At 34.5% G+C, this 17,770-nt stretch overlaps 1 protein-coding gene and 1 long non-coding RNA gene across 7 annotated transcripts in view; one reads left to right on the forward strand and one right to left on the reverse strand.

Moving 5' to 3' along the window:
• LOC309657223 overlaps nucleotides 1–17,770 on the forward strand; it is a 116,739-nt gene that overhangs the window by 88,845 nt on the left and 10,124 nt on the right. The gene's annotated exons all lie outside the window — the stretch shown is intronic.
• Nucleotides 1–17,770, reverse strand: part of ANKHD1 (ankyrin repeat and KH domain containing 1) — a gene marked incomplete at its 3' end in the record, with an annotated part of 115,029 nt that overhangs the window by 41,852 nt on the left and 55,407 nt on the right. For 3 of the 6 annotated variants that reach the window (XM_082454027.1, XM_082454029.1, XM_082454028.1), the window contains exons 11-14: nucleotides 12,500–12,556; nucleotides 4,055–4,142; nucleotides 1,225–1,352; nucleotides 876–1,019 (exon numbers count right to left, since the gene is read on the reverse strand). In XM_082454027.1, the coding sequence (XP_082310153.1) occupies nucleotides 876–1,019; nucleotides 1,225–1,352; nucleotides 4,055–4,142; nucleotides 12,500–12,556 (417 nt within the window). Of the gene's footprint in view, nucleotides 1–875; nucleotides 1,020–1,224; nucleotides 1,353–4,054; nucleotides 4,143–12,320; nucleotides 12,557–17,770 lie in introns of those variants that run through there. The other 3 variants (XM_082454031.1, XM_082454030.1, XM_082454032.1) reach the window with 2 other exon arrangements.

Here is a 17,770-nt window from a genome sequence, read left to right on the forward strand (position 1 = left end):
TAACTTTGTAGAAAAGAATTTCAGATTTCACTGAACTTTGTATACTTAGTATACTCTCTATATTCTCTCCATATTTTTAGGTAGGTTTAAAAATTACTTTAATGAATTTTTGGTGCATATATCCTGGTTTACCCATACTTTCCTGGATGACAAAAGTAACTATCTATAGGATAATTAATATTGTCTTGGGAGGTATTAAGGGAAAATCATTCTCTTGGTTCAAGATTATGCTTAATGTAATCATAAAAAAACAAACAACCTTAAAGACCTAGTTGTAATAAAAGGACAACTTGGAATACTTATATTTATATTTGGTATTAAGTGTTTCTTTTTAACCACTATTTACAGTAAATAAGACAGTGAAAAAACTTTCCATGTACTTTTGAAGAAAATCTTAAAGAATTTAGGACCAGGTTTATTCAAATTTAAAAGAGAAATAAGCCGGACTTCCCTGGTGGCACAGTAGTTAAGAATCCGCCTGCCAATGCAGGGGACACAGGTTCGAGCCCTGATCCAGGAAGATCCCACATGCCGCAGAGCAACTAAGCCCGTGCGCCACAGCTACTGAGCCTGTGATCTAGAGCCTGCGAGCCACAACTACTGAAGCCTGCGTGCCTAGAGTCCGTGCTCTGCAACAAGAGAAGCCACTGCAATGAGAAGCCCACGCACCGCAACGAAGAGTAGCCCCCACTCGCAGCAACTAGAGAAAGCCCGCGCACAGCAACGAAGACCCAAGGCAGACGTAAATAAATAAATAAATTTATTAAAAAAAAAGAGAGAGAGAAATAAGCCCATTTTACTAAAGACTAATTTTAAACAAAAACTCCCAATTTGAAGAATATTTATATTTACAAATAAGCTTTGTTTTACATTACCTGAGATTGATCTTGACAAGGTGGGGTAAGCTGAGACACATCTGTGGTAGGAACTGACAGAACATTGTTTGGATAATCCAATAGATAAGAAACAACATTAGTATGGCCACCTTTTGCAGCTTCAATGAGCATTGTTGAGCCATCCTGAGAAAAATTGACACCATAATTAATTATTTATTAATTTCTTTTTATAATATGATTACTAAACACATTTAGTTTCTTAGCAGCTCATATAAAATCAAAACTCATTTAAACAGTAATGAATATTAATAAATACTAAGCACTAAAATATTTGAAATATATTTTAATAATGATGTATATATTATTTACTTATTTTGAAGTAGAATACCTTGAGACGATGAGTAGGGTCAGCCCCATGAGCCAAGAGTAGCTCCACAACTGCCAGGTGACCTCCTGCACATGCCAACGACACTACTGTATGATCGTTATTGGCTGTAGCCCTATTCACATTGGCACCTTCAAAGAAAAATAAACAGCAATCTTAGCAAAGCCAGTTCAGACAATATGATTTTAAAAACTTTTTTGAAGTACAACATAGATACAAAAAAGTGCACAAATCATAAGTGTATAGTTTGAAAAATTTTCACAAAGTGAACACACTTGTGTGACCAGCACCCAGATCAAGAAACAGAACATTATCCACATACCAGAAGCCCCACTTTGTGCACCCTTTCAGTCACTACCCCGCCCTCCAATGGTAACTACTATCCTGACTTCCAAACTGGTTTTAGTTTTTGAACTTTATACGAATGAAATCATACAGTGTACTCTTTTGTGCCTGGCTTCTTTCGCTCAATATAATATTTTTGAGATTCATCCACATTGCTGTGCATAGTTGTAGTTCGTTCATTCAATATCACTTCTAAAATGAAAAATCTAGATTAATAAATATATACAGGTTAATGTGAGCACCAAATAATACCATTGTATGTAACTCTTCAAAGACATTTTTGATCTACTTCTGAAATGTGGCAGTATAGCCAGGTCTCAAAGTAGAGAAAACAGATTTTTTTAAACAATATTTACGAGAAATATAATTCTTCATATTGTGTATTTTAAGGGTCAGAGAGACCTGGATATGAAGAGAAGACAAAAGATTATCCAAATATGTTATCAGAAAGGCGATTTAGTAAGTTGTTCAATAGCTTTGTACAATATGACCTAAAAGAAGTCTAAATGCAAAATCTTTTCTTAGCCTCTTTTTTTGGTAAATTAATTTTGATTCACGGAAAAAAAGACCTCTCATTTTTAGTTCAACTACCTTTTACAATCCCAAAAGGACTCAACTAGATAGTTAAGACTATAGCAATGGGGACTTCCCTGGTGGTACAGTGGATAAGACTCCATGCTCCCAATGCAGGGGGCCTGGGTTTGACCCCTGGTCAGGGAACTAGATCCCACATGCACGCTGCAACTAAGAGTTCACATGCCACAACTAAGGAGCTGGTGAGCTGCAACGAAGGAGCCCGCCTGCCACAACTAAGACCCAGTGCAACCAAATAAATTAAAAAAAAAAAAAAAAAAAAGACTATAGCAATGTTCATTCTTCCTTCTTCCTTAATTCGACATATTTTATGAAGGGAAAAATAAACCTAGGGGAAACTACTATTTATTTAATTTTCAAAAATACCCAGCTGAACCTAATCCTAACTTGTATTAAAGTACCTTTGGGAAAGGCAAGGCACACCAATAAACATCCTTACATTAGCAACATGAGATTATTTTTAAAGTTGTTAATAATAAATTTAGTTGGTGGGAATGTTTAGCACTTACTACAGCCTAGAAAGGCTATAATCAATGTGTTCTTATTCCTGACAAGCCTGATTATATGCTTAGCAGGGTAGTTGCTGGGTATGATTAGGTAACTTCTTTAGGAAAGGGGCATGAGAGAACTCTAAAGGTTATCCATCTGTTTATTACTTCTGCATGGTTGAAGTAAATAGCTTTTACAGACTAAGTTATAACATTATGTAAGATATGCCTTACTTGGTAGCAAAATGTGATGTGAAGAAAACAGGCCTAGTTTTATCCAATTAAAGAAGAAAGCAAGTATATTTAAAATGATAAAATCTTACACTGCATCCTTAATGGTACAAAATGTCAGAATTCTATTGGAATATACAATAGATATAAAATGTTTATTTGAATAAGGTGACAACACTTGAGTGGACCTTCCTTACAGATTAACATCCTAAGATTTTTTTATCAGATGCCAGAGTACCTCGAAAACTACACAGAGTTAGGCTGAACCAAAAGAAATTGCTAATATTACCATCTTTGACATATACAATGACAATTTTATATGGTTCAACATAAACTGAGTTCAGCAGCATTTCACTTCCCTATAGTAAGTAGTCTTGAACTACCTCTTATCCATCATTTGAACTTCTTTGCCTAAATATATTCTAATAATAGAATCTCTAGAGGAATATAAAAATAATAAATAACACCCTTGTGTACTTGGTTGATTTAACTGTACCATCAACAACAGTAGCAGACTTTCTCTCCTCCACCCTTCCCCATTTCCAGCAGAACTGCCTTAAGTGCTGAACGATACTGTATCTACTAAATATAGCTGGACATTTTACCTTTGACTTTTCCAACTTTGGGGAGTAACCATATACTCTTTGGTTGATGAAAACTTCAAACTCAAAACTAATAAACAGGACTTCCCTGGTGGTCCAGTGGTTAAGAATCCGCCTTCCAATGCAGGGGACGCAGGTTCGATCCCTGGTCAGGGAGTTGGGATACCCCGTGCCGTGGGGCAACTAGGCCCCTGCGCCACAACTACTGAGCTCGCGAGCCTCAACTAGAGCCCACGTGCCGCAAACTACAGAGCCCACGTGCCCTGGAGCCTGTGCGCCACAAATAGAGAGAGAGAAAAAAAACCCACACGCAGCAACGAAAGATACCGCATGCCTCAACAAAGATCCTGTGTGCCACAACTAAGACCCAACGCAGCCAGGAAAAAAAAACACCTAATAAAGATCCCAGCAAAGTACCTTATGAACTCTGCCTCCTAATAAAATACAGCAACAAAAGACTGGAATACAACACTTATACTAAAGATAAAGTAGCTTTAACAGAAATTGCAACAGTTTAGGAACTTTTTTCAGAAGTTGTACCTTCTTGGAAATGCACACTTGTACTTTCTTTACCTTTGCTAATAAGAAACTGCACGGTGCACAAATGGCCAGCTCTCGCAGCTTTCATCAAAGGTGTTCTTCCACCTTCAGATTCATGTTCCTAGTAAAGAAACATAAAATAATCCATCAGTGCCAATTCATTAACCATCTATTTTTAACACTTAGTATCAATGACATAAGAAATAATGAAGATTTAATACTTACTCAACGCAGTCACTTATGTTACCTACCTCAATTCCTCCAAAATACAGGATTAATTTCAGTCCACATTAGATGGTGTAACTTTCTAAGAGCAAGTTCAGTTTTACATACCAAACAATAAACATTAAGGATAAGACTTATGTTTAGTTTGATCCCCAAAGAGAAGTAACTGCATTTTTCTAATACTAAGGTTAAAAAGATATTTCCCTAACTATTCATCTGAACTATGAAAAAGGAACCTTAATTTTGTGAGGTGATTTTGAGGATCTCATCATATCAGAAGCCAATAAGAGATCTATCAAAGGAGAGAAACCAATCTCTGAAGAAAAACACTATGGTATTTCAGGAGTAAAGGGAAAAGGAAAAAAGAAAAATACAAAAGAGCTGATTATTTTTTAGAGTAGAAATTAAATGCTTGAATAGTCAAAGGCAAAAGAAGCAGTCTTACAATAGTAGGAAGATTGTTATCCTTCCTAGCAAGTTTGTCAGCAAGAGGAATGAATGAGAAAACAGCTTCTCAAGCATCCTAATATCAAATGCCACTAAAAAAAGCTTGCTTGTATGGTAAGTAGTACTGCCTGTTGGGAGTACTGTGAACTCTTACTACATTCATCTAAGTATTAAAATGTAGCTGACACACAGCTTTTACGAAAAGTTCTCTCAACTATCCCCTCACTATGTATGCAAACATTAATTTCTGTTGTTCTGGTCCTCTTTTGTTACTAAGAAAAACTTGATAAAGAACAGTGATTTCTTCTAATTAACTCAGCGAATCCTTTAGCTACCACACAGTCAACTAGTCTACTTACATAACTATATCTCACTACAACTTTGGCAAACTAACAATAAGAATAGATTGTCAACCCAATGGAAACTTTAAACTGGACTGCAGTGACAGGAATTCCACTCTAAAAGAAGTTCTTTTCTTTTATCTTGATAGTGTAGAATTCTCAACCTCCTAGTTTATGTTTTGATTTTTGTTATGCATATTGATTAGACAACAATCTTTATTAACTCTAAGGTATGGAGGATGAATAACTATAGATAATGCCAACATAATTTGGCTTTAGAATGAATTTTGAACTTATATTCAAATGTAGGTAAATCTAATATTCTGGCAATTTACTTCAAACAAAACGGAATACACATCATGAAGAGCTTACTCAGAAAGACCTAGAAAGTTGTGTCAACACACTACATGCTGGAGTTGTTGTATCAACTACACACTGGAAAGAAATTGCTCCTTTAGCAACTGCTATTTCCCCTCCTGTTTCAGGGCCATTTTGCTTAAGCTGCTCTCTCTTCCCTGTAACACTTCTTTGTTAGCTCCTTTTCATCCTTGACTGTCTCAAGTTAAGTGTTATTTCCTCAAGGAAGAACTTCCTGAACCTTCTTGACTAGATCACTTTTCCTACTATTGACTTACAGTTCTACGAACTGCTCCTTCATAAGTTCCAATCACATATTAGTTTGTGTAACTATTTGGGTAACATGTCCACCACTCAAGTATAAGCTTCATGAGAAAAGCAATCATGTCCATTTTTGCTTACCATTATATACCTAATGTCTAAAACAATGAAGTACTTGAACACTGTTTACCACGAAGGAACCTAAGCATACATGACCTCTCAAATCTTCCCTTTCATAGAAATGAAGTTTGAAGTTTAAATTTTCTACTAGGTAAATAAGAGAAAGAGAAGTTAATTTTAAGAATGGTAGCTAAACTTAGAGTAAGACATTCATTACCTTCATTTGATAATACATTATTACTAGATCATGGGTGGGCAATACTAATGTCACTTTTCCTTTTTTTTTCTTTCTTATCTCTTTAGCCTGGCAGTGACACCCATCAATGCAACTAGTAGTGGCAAAGACAAAAGATTCTGAAAGCCCTGTTTAGAATAAACTTTTAAAGTAACTGTTAGTTCTGTATATTTAAAATATTCCCATAGCTGTTAAAAATAAGAAATCAGAAAGTATAATCCCAAGATGCTCACTCCAAGTGAAATTTCAAGATTCAACATACTAATAAAATTTTGGAAATAAAAGGTGTTAAAAGCTGCCTATTTTATTTTCCTCCCTATAAATATACATTCATTCCTTTGGTTTTGAACAATATGTTTGAGGAAACAGTTGATACGATAATACTACAACTTTATAATGTATTTATAATATTTCTTGTCCTAAAATTAATAATGTATATCCCACAACACATACCATTTGTCCCAAAATATCTGACCACTGAATCCTTCTTTTAGGATAGGAACCAAATTTGTCTATACAGCTGACCCTTGAATAACATGGGTTTGAACTGCGTAGGTCCATTTATATGTTGATACCTAAGTTCTACACTACACGATCACAGGGATGCAGAACCCCGCACAACATGGGTAGATGTGAAGTTATATGTGGATTTTCCACTGCACATGTGGGCGTCCCAACCCCCACGTCGTTCAAGGGTCAACTGGCTACTTACTTATGAATGTTGGATTTATTATTTCAGCCAATATTTGTTCAATATCAATAAAATTTTAGGATACGAATTATGATTATTTCCTTCATAAACAAAGAAAATTATTTTTCAAGGCTACAAACTTAGGTATTGTGCAGTTTGACCTTTTTTCTTTCTTCTTTTTGGATAACAGCTAGAATAATATAGGGATTATCTATTCCTTGAACATTTGGTAAAACTCACCTATAAATCCATCTGGGATCCTCTTACCTTCATTAGATGGATGGTTTTGAACTACTGACTCAATTTGTGAAATGGTTGTTTTATTGAGGTATACGATTCTAGAATCTTTTTTTTTTTTTTAGGTCATGCAGCGAGGCTTGCGGGATCTTAGTTCCTCCACCAGGGATTGAACCTGGGCCCTCGGTAGTGAAAGCACAGAGTCCTAACCACTGGACCGCCAGGGAATCCCCGTGAATCATTTTTGATAATTTATATTTATAGAAAAAAATCAGTATTCATTTCATCTAAGTATTCAAACTGATTGTTCATATTGCCTTATGAATTTTAAAGTTCTCTACTATATCATACAGTTATAACTCCCTTTAAGGTTCTATCATATACCTTTTGCCCTTTTGAAAAAAGCTGGGCTTATTTTATCTATCTCAGAATTTTTTTAAAATCAGCTTTTATTTTGCTGTTTATCCTTATTTTTTCTTTTTTTAACTCCATTTTTTTTGTTGTTTACTATTCTATTAACTTTTTAAAAATGTTATGTCCTTCCTTCTTTGTGCTATTGTTCTTTTACTAGCTTCATTTACTTTCATTACACACACACACACACAATTTTCCTTCTAAGGACCACTTTAGCTGTACCCTCTCACCCAAGTTTTGATGTGTAGTTTTGGTGATAACATCTATTTTGCAATTTTTACTGTGATTGCCTTTTTAACTCATGAATTATGTAAAAGTATTTTTCCTCATTTTCTAGTTATATGGGATTTAAAAAAATAAGGTCTTATTGTTAATTTGTAATTTTAAAAAAACAGAGATCAGAGAATGTAGTTCATATGATTAAGAAGTTTGTTTTAAAGACTCTTTTGTGGCCTAAAACATGCACCAGATTTACACATATTCAATGCACTGGAAAATAACATATTCCATATTTATTGGAAACAAAATGATAGCTATTTATAGGAGCAAACTTGATTTTTCTATTCTTAACAATCGCTTTATGTATTTGATCTATCAGTTTCATAGAGAAGTGTGGGAAAAAATCCCATCATTACAAATGTAGAGCTAATTTTCTTGTAACTTTGTAATTTTCTATTTTAATTGGAGGGTAGATGTTAGTTACTGATTAGTAACTGTTATCCTAGCTGGAGGAGCATTTATTTATCTCTAAAAATAATTTTGGTTTAAAATTACATTTTGCCTGATATTAATATTGCCTTACATAACTTTTTCCATTACTTTGTCAACCTTTCCCTGTCATTTTGCTTTAGATCTTTCTCCTGAAAACAGAATTTGCTAGATTTTGATTTTGAATCTAATTCATGTCTGTGCCCTTTTAACAACGGAGTTCAACAGGTTTATATTTGTTCTGATTAATAATATATTTTTGTAAAAAAGAATCTTTAAAGTTATTCAGTACCTGATTCTTCACTCCTGAATAACACAAGGATTCTAGCGTGGCTTTTGAACTTTCTAACATCCTGCTGAATTTCATACTATTGCTGTCTAGATTTTTAGTACTACTTTGGTTTTAAGCATAAAAATTTAGGTTTTATACTCACAAATTTGTATTTATAATATATTTTACCAATTTCTGTGCTTACCGTAGCTTCCTGCATCCCACGCCTTCCTCCAGGGTTTTTTCTCCTTTTTGATGTACATAACTTTTAGTAGTTCTTTTGGCAAGGGTCTGAGGTGGTAAACTCTTATTCTTTGTAGATCTGAAAATATGCTTATTTTTCCTTCTTTGGAATGTTAGTTGAGTATAGAATTCTATATTGTGTTATTTTCTTCTGTTTTTTTTTTGGGGGGGTGGCTGCGTTGGGTCTTTGTTGCTGCGCATGGGCTTTTTCTCTAGTTGTGGCGAGCGGGGCTACTCTGCGTTGCGGTGTGCAGGCTTCTCATTGTGGTGGCTTCTCTTGTTACAGAGCATGGGCTCTAGGTGCACGGGCTTCAGTAGTTGTGGCACACAGGCTCTAGAGCGCAGGCTCAGTAGTTATGGCACATGGACTTAGTTGCTCTGCAGCACGTGGGATCTTCCCGGACCAGGGCTCAAACCCGTGTCCCCTCTGTTGGCAGGTGGATTCTTAACCACTGCGCCACCAGGGAAGTCCCTCTTCTGATAGTTTGAGGATATTACTCTCCATCGTTTTCTGTGATTATTATTGTTGATGAGAATCTACCATCAAAAATTTAATTGTTGTTCCTTTGAGAATAATTCATTTTTCCTCCAATAGCTTTTAAGATTTTTCTTTATCCTTAAAATTCTGCAGTATCATTTGTTCTCCTTAGCAATTATTTTTCAATCAAGGATTCATGTCAGGCTTCAGTTCTAGAAAATTCTCCATCATTTTCTCTTCAAGCTTTGCCTCTGCCTTCTATTTCTAGCCTCTCTTTCAGAAACTTCATATATATATATATGGTCAAATATATACATGGCCTCTCAATTTCTCTTTCCTATTTTCCATCTCTTTACCTTTGTGCTGTATTATTTATTTTATCATTTGATTCATGAATTCTTTATTCAACTGTCCAATATACTGTTTATCCTATATATTTAGTTTTTATTTCCACAATTTTCTCTCCTGAAAGTTTAAATGTTTTATTTCGTATCTATCTGTTCTTAATTCATAATCATCAGCTTTTGTTTCATTGCCTCACATTGTTTTATGGCTATTGTTCATAGTTTAAAATAAGCATGCTTAAAATCTTTGATTCAAGTCTTTTATTTCAATTTCCTTGGGCCTGTATTCTCCTGTGCTGCTGCTTTTTGTTTGCTTGCATTTTGACTATCTCTCTTCATGTAGATTTGCTCCTGAGCTTTATAATTTTATTTGAAAAAGCTCATTTTGCATGGGAGTTGTTTTTTTTCTTTTATTTCCATCCACAAACTTATCCCTTCTCATTAGATGGTCTAAAAGTTACCTCAGTCTGGTCCATTTTAGAAGTAGCTCTTTCCTTGGCAACTTAAGCTTCTTATCCCATTAAGTTATTTCTGTTCTTCTCACTAAATCAAATAATGATGCCCTCCAAGTTCTTAGTTACAATGTTGTCTTTGCAGCTTCCCTCTATGAAAAACAACTTGCTAATTTCTAACTGCCACTCTGGGCAGTTGCTTGGAGCTTTTTTTCCATGTTGCTTCACAGGCTGGGCAATAAGACTACATCTATTGGCCAGTTCCATGTGAGATGCATTCAGTCCCTATTCCCTTAAAGATGATGAAATTCCAGCCCCCAGCACCCATTTTTTTTTAGGTTTAATTCTCCTTGGGCCTACAGCTTCAGCTGTGGATCCAGGGTCCGTTTCCAGTCCACAGAGTTCATTGGTCTTGTCTCTGAGTATAGCTATATATTTTTAGTTTAGTTTGCTTTTCTCCCATATTTTATTTATTAGATCTATGTACTTGAATGACAGAGAGCAGAGAGGTTTGAAAATATACTAACAGTGACTTTACTTTCTTGACTGGAAGTCATTTGTTACTTATATTTAAACAACTTTGAGATAGGACTCATTCAACATACAATAACCTAGAAAGAAAGAACTTGGCCTTTAAAAAAAAAGTGTATTAGGAGTTTTGTGTATTGCACAGATAGTTTTAAGGATCAAGAAAAAATTGATAAAAGTGTTCCAGCTTTAAGTAGTAAAGTTTTAAAATATGTATATATGCTACTCCTTAATAAAAAGTTATTTAAAAAGCGGGAGGTCCTATTTAGTTTATTAAGGTAAACTAATCACCAATGGTTGAAATATATTGATAAGTGGATAATCAGAGTTTATAAGCCCGCTAAAATCTTGTCCATAAAAAATGCACTGCAAAGTTCTCGTTCTGATGCATAAGCATTATGAGAAAAAAGGTGCATTTTTTTTCTATTTGGCTTTAGATAACAAAATTTAATTTTAGATTAAGGCTTTTTTTCTTTAAAATAAATTGATTTCCTTTAAAACCACAGTCCTGGGCAACCAAGGTATATATCGAAGATTGTAACTATATCACAGAGCCAGTGTTTCTTGGAGTTGAAGGAGGACATGGTCTAGGGGGAAGGACCAGAATAAGAGTAGAGGAGAGGGAGGCTGTTTTATACTATATATGTAACTAAAGGATTCTTACACTCTCCCCTAGGGGATATGTTCTTCCAACCCACCACTGTATATTAATCACTAATTTAGTGATCTGTTACTGATCAGATTCATATCCCTCAGCAGAACTGAGATGGAAAAAGATTAAGAGGCACTGTTTTAGGGTTTGTGTTTAGCTCAGTTTCTAAAAACCACAAGTAACAAAGACAAAAACCAAGCTTACTCAGTTTGGAAGAAGGAAGAATGATAATAAAGCAAAGGTTGGAAAAGAACACAACTCAGCAATGATGCAGAATAATCTACAGACTCTAGCAATGTCTCAAAGTGTGGAATATAGAGGACTTATGAGAATCTCTTGGGATATCATTTAAAATGCAGACTCCCCATTTCAGATCTGCTGAATCTGAACCTCTAAAAGTGGGGCTACAAACCTCAATTTTAAAAAGTATCCCAAGTCTTGAGACTTACAGCTAGAGAGACAGATTTAAAATCACATTTTCTTTAACAAATCCAGGGAGAAAATATTAACTTTATCTGAACTAACACTCAGCTTTACATTCTTGATAGGAGCCACAGCTATTACATAAACTGAGTAAAAGTTTACATTTTCACATAGTATTTTGTGAAAGAAATTTATTTACTTTCTTCAAAGTAGAATGAATATGTAACAACTTCTCATTCCGAAAGCCAATAAAAAAGATATTTAATAAGCATTATGGTTAAGAGTGGCTTGACACTGAAAAATTTATTTTAGATGGCCTAAATTAATTGTGAAGCAATCACAACTTATTCCTAATTTAAAAATTAAGCACTGCTCCTGAGTGTAAACAAATCTCTCTGGATTACAATGGATATTAAATTTGCTTGACTTCTAAAAGCATCAGGCACAAATTCCACACATTTCTTTTTTCAAAAGAAATGTTTGTTTATCAACTAGTATTCACCTTGTTAAAAAACAATCTTAGAACGAGGTTACATGAAAGGATTTTAAGAAGAAAATTTTAATTTTATAGAAATTAGGGCATGAGCAATATAGTAAATGTTTCACTAAACTGTTTTTTTGTTGTTGTTTATTTGAGGATTATATAGAAAAAAATCCAATATATCACCCTAAATCTGAGTTTCAGATTTTTGTTGAACAAAGTTGAATACAAAGGGCTTTATGACTGAGACTTTCTCTCTGGGTTATCTTAGCTCTCTCAATAAGGGAGAATGCAAAAAAACTATCTGAATAAGAAAATCTATTTTAACCTAAGAGATTTTTTTTTTTTTTTAGGAATACCACATAAAAAGAATACTAAGGAAGCAAACTACTAGCAATGTAAATCTCTTTTTATTGGAACTTCATAATCTTTTTCAATCGAAGAGGATTTCCTTTGTCACCCAACAGGGTCCTGGAACTTCTTGGCTGGAATTCAGATATCCAGAGTTCTGGTTACCTACATCATCTATTCTTTATGTAGTAGCTTACAAGCATCAAAGGCCACCCTCACCTGATGCTTGGCCGGATCTATGCCCTCCAAAATAGTCTTCATGTCCTCCTGCTTGTCCTGTGAAAGGAAAAAGAAGAACTCACGGATCTTATTCCAAAAACGAAAATCACATTTGGCCATGAAGACCTTGTGACCAGTACTTCAGGTGTTGGGCTTTATTAACTCAGGATCTTCAACTAAAAAGATTCTCATCTGTAGAGACCATAATCTCATGAACAGAGTATGATTTTTAAGTATGATAATATGGTTCTCTACCAATATAACTTCAATATAAACCTTAACATATGCAGACATAATTCTGCTAAAGTTTTTGAACTCATGCCTTTATCTCCAAATACAACTAAAACCACAGAAAATAGAGCAGTATCTTAATATCTAACCAAGGAAAATAATTAAATCAAAAGATTTGCGAATATCAGAAGCTGAGAGATAAAAGTAGGAAAAATACTGTAAGATGATTAAATAGTTCTGTAGTACCTCCTTCCCCCATTATAAATGCACTTAGCGCTCACACTTTTCAACTAAAACAGGAGACTTGAAAGAACTTGCGATGGAATATCTGTATTTTCTCTAGATCTAGTCTCGAGACAGGGAGAAAGTACTCAAAGATGAGACAGGGAGATGGTTGAAGAAACAGTAATAAGAATTGCAATCACTGACCAGGATCAACTGTATCTCCAAATAAAAGAAATGTGGCCTAGAGAAGGCTTCACCCTAAGTCACTCCTACCTCCTATCCTGGATGATATGCTTACCCTAAGGGGATGCATGTTCCTATGGTAGAGATTTGGTGAGAAAGTATTCTGAGTCAACTCTATGATTTGAAGAAGCTGACTGTTAAAGCTCACTTCTCCCTTCCTCATCCCCATATGATTTTCAACAAAGACAAGCTCCATTCAAATAAGAATAAATAAGCACAAAGTATCCAACACAGAACCTATTAAGAAGTTCCTACAAAAATAGAAACAAAATTTTAGTCAAATATTCCCTTGTACTTTCAAAAATATTAAAGAGAATATGAACGCTTTAACTAGTGGAACAAAGTGATATAACAGCAAGAGGAAACTTAAAAGTGAGTTGGGGGTACTTCCCTGGTGATGCAGTGGTTAAGAATCTGCCTGCAAGGCAGGGAACACGGGTTCCAGTCCTGGTCCAGGAAGATCCCACATGCCGCGGAGCAACTAAGCCCGTGCGCCACAACTACTGAGCCTGCACTCTAGAGCCCATGAGACACAGCTACTGAGCCAGCGTGCCACAACTACTGAAGCCCACTCACCTAGAGCCCGTGCTCCATAACAAAGAGAAGCCACCACAATGAGAAGCCCGTGCACTGCAACGAAGAGTAGCCCACGATCACTGCAAATAAAGAAAGCCCGCACACAGCAACAAAGACCCAATGCAGCCATAAATAAATAAATAAATTTATTTTTTAAATAAATAAATTTATTTTTTAAATAAATTTATTTTTTAAATAAATAAATAAATGTCCATTGACAGATGAATGGATTAAAAAAAAAAAAAAAAGAATCTGCCTGCCAATGCAGGGGACACGGGTTCGAGCCCTGCTCCAGGAAGATCCCACATGCAACAGAGCAAGTACGCCTGTGCACCACAACTACTGAGGCTGCGAGTCACAACTACTGAAGCCCACGCACCCAGAGCCTGTGCTCTGCAACAAGAGAAGCCACCACAATAAGAAGCCTGTGCACTGCAATGAAGACCCAACACAGCCAAAAACAAATAAATAAATAAATTTATCAGGAAAAAAAAGTGAGTTGGAAGAGCTCAGAAGTTCTGCTAAAGTTTTTGAACTCATGCCTTTATCTCCAAATACAACTAAAACCACAGAAAATAGAGCAGTATCTTAATATCTAACCAAGGAAAATAATTAAATCAAAAGATTTGCGAATATCAGAAGCTGAGAGATAAAAGTAGGAAAAGATACCAAGTAATGATGAAACCACGAAAACCACGTTAGAAGCAGCAACAAGTATACAGAAAAAATAGTGACCTGGTGGATGGGCTTAAGAAAGAAACAATACAGAGGAAAAGGACAAAGAACTGAAAAGAATCAGACATAAAGATAATAAGGGAGATTCAATATATGGATAATAAACGTCCCAGAAGAAAACAGAACAGAAAAAGAAGTATTCAAGGCTGTAATAGAAAAAAACTGGAGAAGGATGATGAGGAGGAGAAAGAAAAGGAGAGGGGAGAGAGGATGAACTAAAATCTTTAAATAGAAAGCACTCACGGTTTTCCAGGAAAAACTATTATAAAATAATAAACACTAAGACACATCCTGGGGAAATCATAGAGGTTTAAGTATAATGAAAGAATCTTATGATAATCCGGGCAGAAAGGAAATCACTTACATATAATGGGGAATATTCTAGCAGGCTTTGGCAATATTTAATACCAGAAGACAGTAGAATAGAGGGCTTAGAATTTTGAGGGGAAAAAACACGTGATTCATTAATTTTATATTTGGCTACATTCATTTATAAATACAACATACAGTAATATCAAAAATGCAAGCACCTGTGAACTCCTTTTTTTGGTTGAGGAAAGTAAATTCAAAACCAAATACCAGTATCAGCCAGCCAAAAGGTGAGTCAAGTTCAGGAAATCAGGAATTCAGAGTCTACATAATATGAAAGACTAGTAAGGTAAACATGAATCCACCTAAATATACAGTTAAAGTTTAACAACTTTGAGAAATAATAGGGTCATAAAACAGAATGTAAATGTTATAAAATCATGATAATGTAATAAAAAAATAACTCATGAAAATCCTATGGTGGAAGACACATTAATCTCCTCTTCAGAATGGAGTCAATAAACATTGTCTAAATATTTGATTTTTAAAAAATCAGTTTTTTAAAGAAATTAACAAAATATTTCAAAATTTGCATTTGTAAATGATGTCTGAATAAATACTTTTCCAGGAAGTAACTTTATACCTGTGTTTTATATAGTTCAACAATTAGTTCAGCAATTAGTGAGCAGCTCATAGGGCTACTTGGAACACAGGGATTTTTTTAGATAAAAGAAACATGGGGACTATGATCAGAGATTAGAAAATTAAACCATAAAAAAAGGAAGGAAGGAAGAAGGGAAGGGAAGGGAAGGGAGGGAGGGAGGGAGGGAGGGGGGAAGGGAAGGGAGGGAGGGAGGGAGGGAGGGAGGAAGGAAGGAAGGAAGGAAGGAAGGGGAAATCTAACTCATGTTAATGAGAATATAAGAATCAGGAGACCTCAATTGTTAGTAGAAGAATAGACTAGTTCAGCATTTTTGTACAGTTTTGCAGCAGCTATCAAACTTTTAGATGTGGACCCTCTGAAAACCGGCAATTTCACTTCTAGGAATTTATCCCTATATTCGCAAAAGTAGCAAAGATACGTAAATGTGCATAACAATATTTAGTGCAGTACCATTTGTAATATTTAAAAATTATAATAACCCAGATGTTTATGAATAAATAAATGGTTAATAAATTATATAGAACACTAGGTACCTGTGAAAAAGAATGAGAAATCTTAGGAATTGATAGAAAAATATTATATTAAAAAGAAAAAAGTTTCAGAACAGTATATGTGGTAACAAATCTATTCATATAAAAAAGACATATAGCCCACATACACAGAATATATATATATGCTTGAGTGTATAGAAATGTTCAGAAAGACACACAACATATTGCTTAAATTAAAAAAAAATCTTACAAAAGAGGATATAGAAAAGAAATAGAAATCCTCTATTTCCTAAGATTTAATATAGATAACAAACTGATCCTTCAAAATTTTTGTTTCGTTTAAGGTAAGTCCATATCAAATCTAATTTCCAGGATTAAGAACCAGAGGGTGCTAATGTATCCATGTCCAAATCACCCAGTTTCCACTAGTTCAACTATTCTAGGAAAACGCCCCCCAAAGTTCATTTGGCTAGAACACAGTCTAAGAAAAGCAACAAGGGTCAAAGAGCTTACTTTACGGTTAGGGAGGAAAATCAGTGATAGACCAGTACAACATATTCAAGGGGCGCAATTTACTCAGTGCAGAAGTGCTTCGATTTTCATTCCAACATTAAAAATAATAAACCTTTAAAAGTTATGATCAACTCTACAGAGAAAATTAGTATACTAAAAATCAAAATTCTATTTCAGTAAGGAATTATACAAAGCACTAAGCATTAAATAGAATATGTGTTTCTTTCAAGATGTAAATTTTCATCATACATATATAAAATATCTCTGGAAGGATACAAGAAATGAACAACACTGATTGCCAACAGAGAGGGAAAATGGGTGCCCATGGGACATTTTATACTCTATGAATTTTGAACCATGTAAAAGTGTTACATATTACCTATTTAAAAATAAGAAAAAATATAACTGATTTGCATAGGACCAGCTATTACTCAATATGGCAAAGACCCAGAATTAGCAACACTGTGTGCCCACCACACTTCTTTAGGTTGGTTCTATTTATTTTCTTTGATCTACTGCATCTAAAGCAGATTTATTATGAGCTGAAAGAAAGAAACCATGTCCTATCTTGTCCTTGGAAAAACCTCTCCGTCTTCCACCCCTATTTTCAAGGTGGCTAACATCTCAAAGTAAAATGGTATTTCTAAATTCCTTGTCTCTCACTGGGCATTACCTATGTATACTTGAAAGCCAAAGCTGAAAAAACAATCCTAAAGAAAGGAAATTTTGAAAAGTCTGAAGGCATATAAGATGAGAAGAAGAGGATGTAACAAAAGTTTATTCTGCTACTCAAAATAAAGTTTAACCAAAGGAAAAGAAGAATAAATTCGTAATTGAACAATTCCAAAGATAACTGGAGAGATTTTATTCTTAAGAAAATAGTTTACTTACAATAAAAATCCATGTTAAGGAAACTCTTCCTACTTCTTTGACAGTATTTAAGTAGGATAAAATACTGATAGTAAAAAGATAGGGTGGGAGAGAGAATGATTTAGCATTATAATGCCAAATTATTCTTTACTGGGGTGGCCTTACCACATTACTGTGTTTTCTAGGGATTAGTAACTTTTATCTATTAAAATATTTCATAATAAGCTAAATCTGCTAATTATTCATTATAAATAATGCCCAAAATTAAGAAATTTAAGATACATTTAATATACCCAAAGATTTTAAGAGATAGAATAATTTGTGTAACACATCACTATTATTAATTATGACTCACACCTTAAAATTTCATTTTCTTCAAGGATACCATAGCACTTTACACACTGTTGGGCTAAG

The sequence above is a fragment of the Balaenoptera physalus genome (genome assembly GCF_965194825.1).
Source record: "Balaenoptera physalus genome assembly, chromosome: 3".
Taxonomy (NCBI): Eukaryota; Metazoa; Chordata; class Mammalia; order Artiodactyla; family Balaenopteridae; genus Balaenoptera; species Balaenoptera physalus.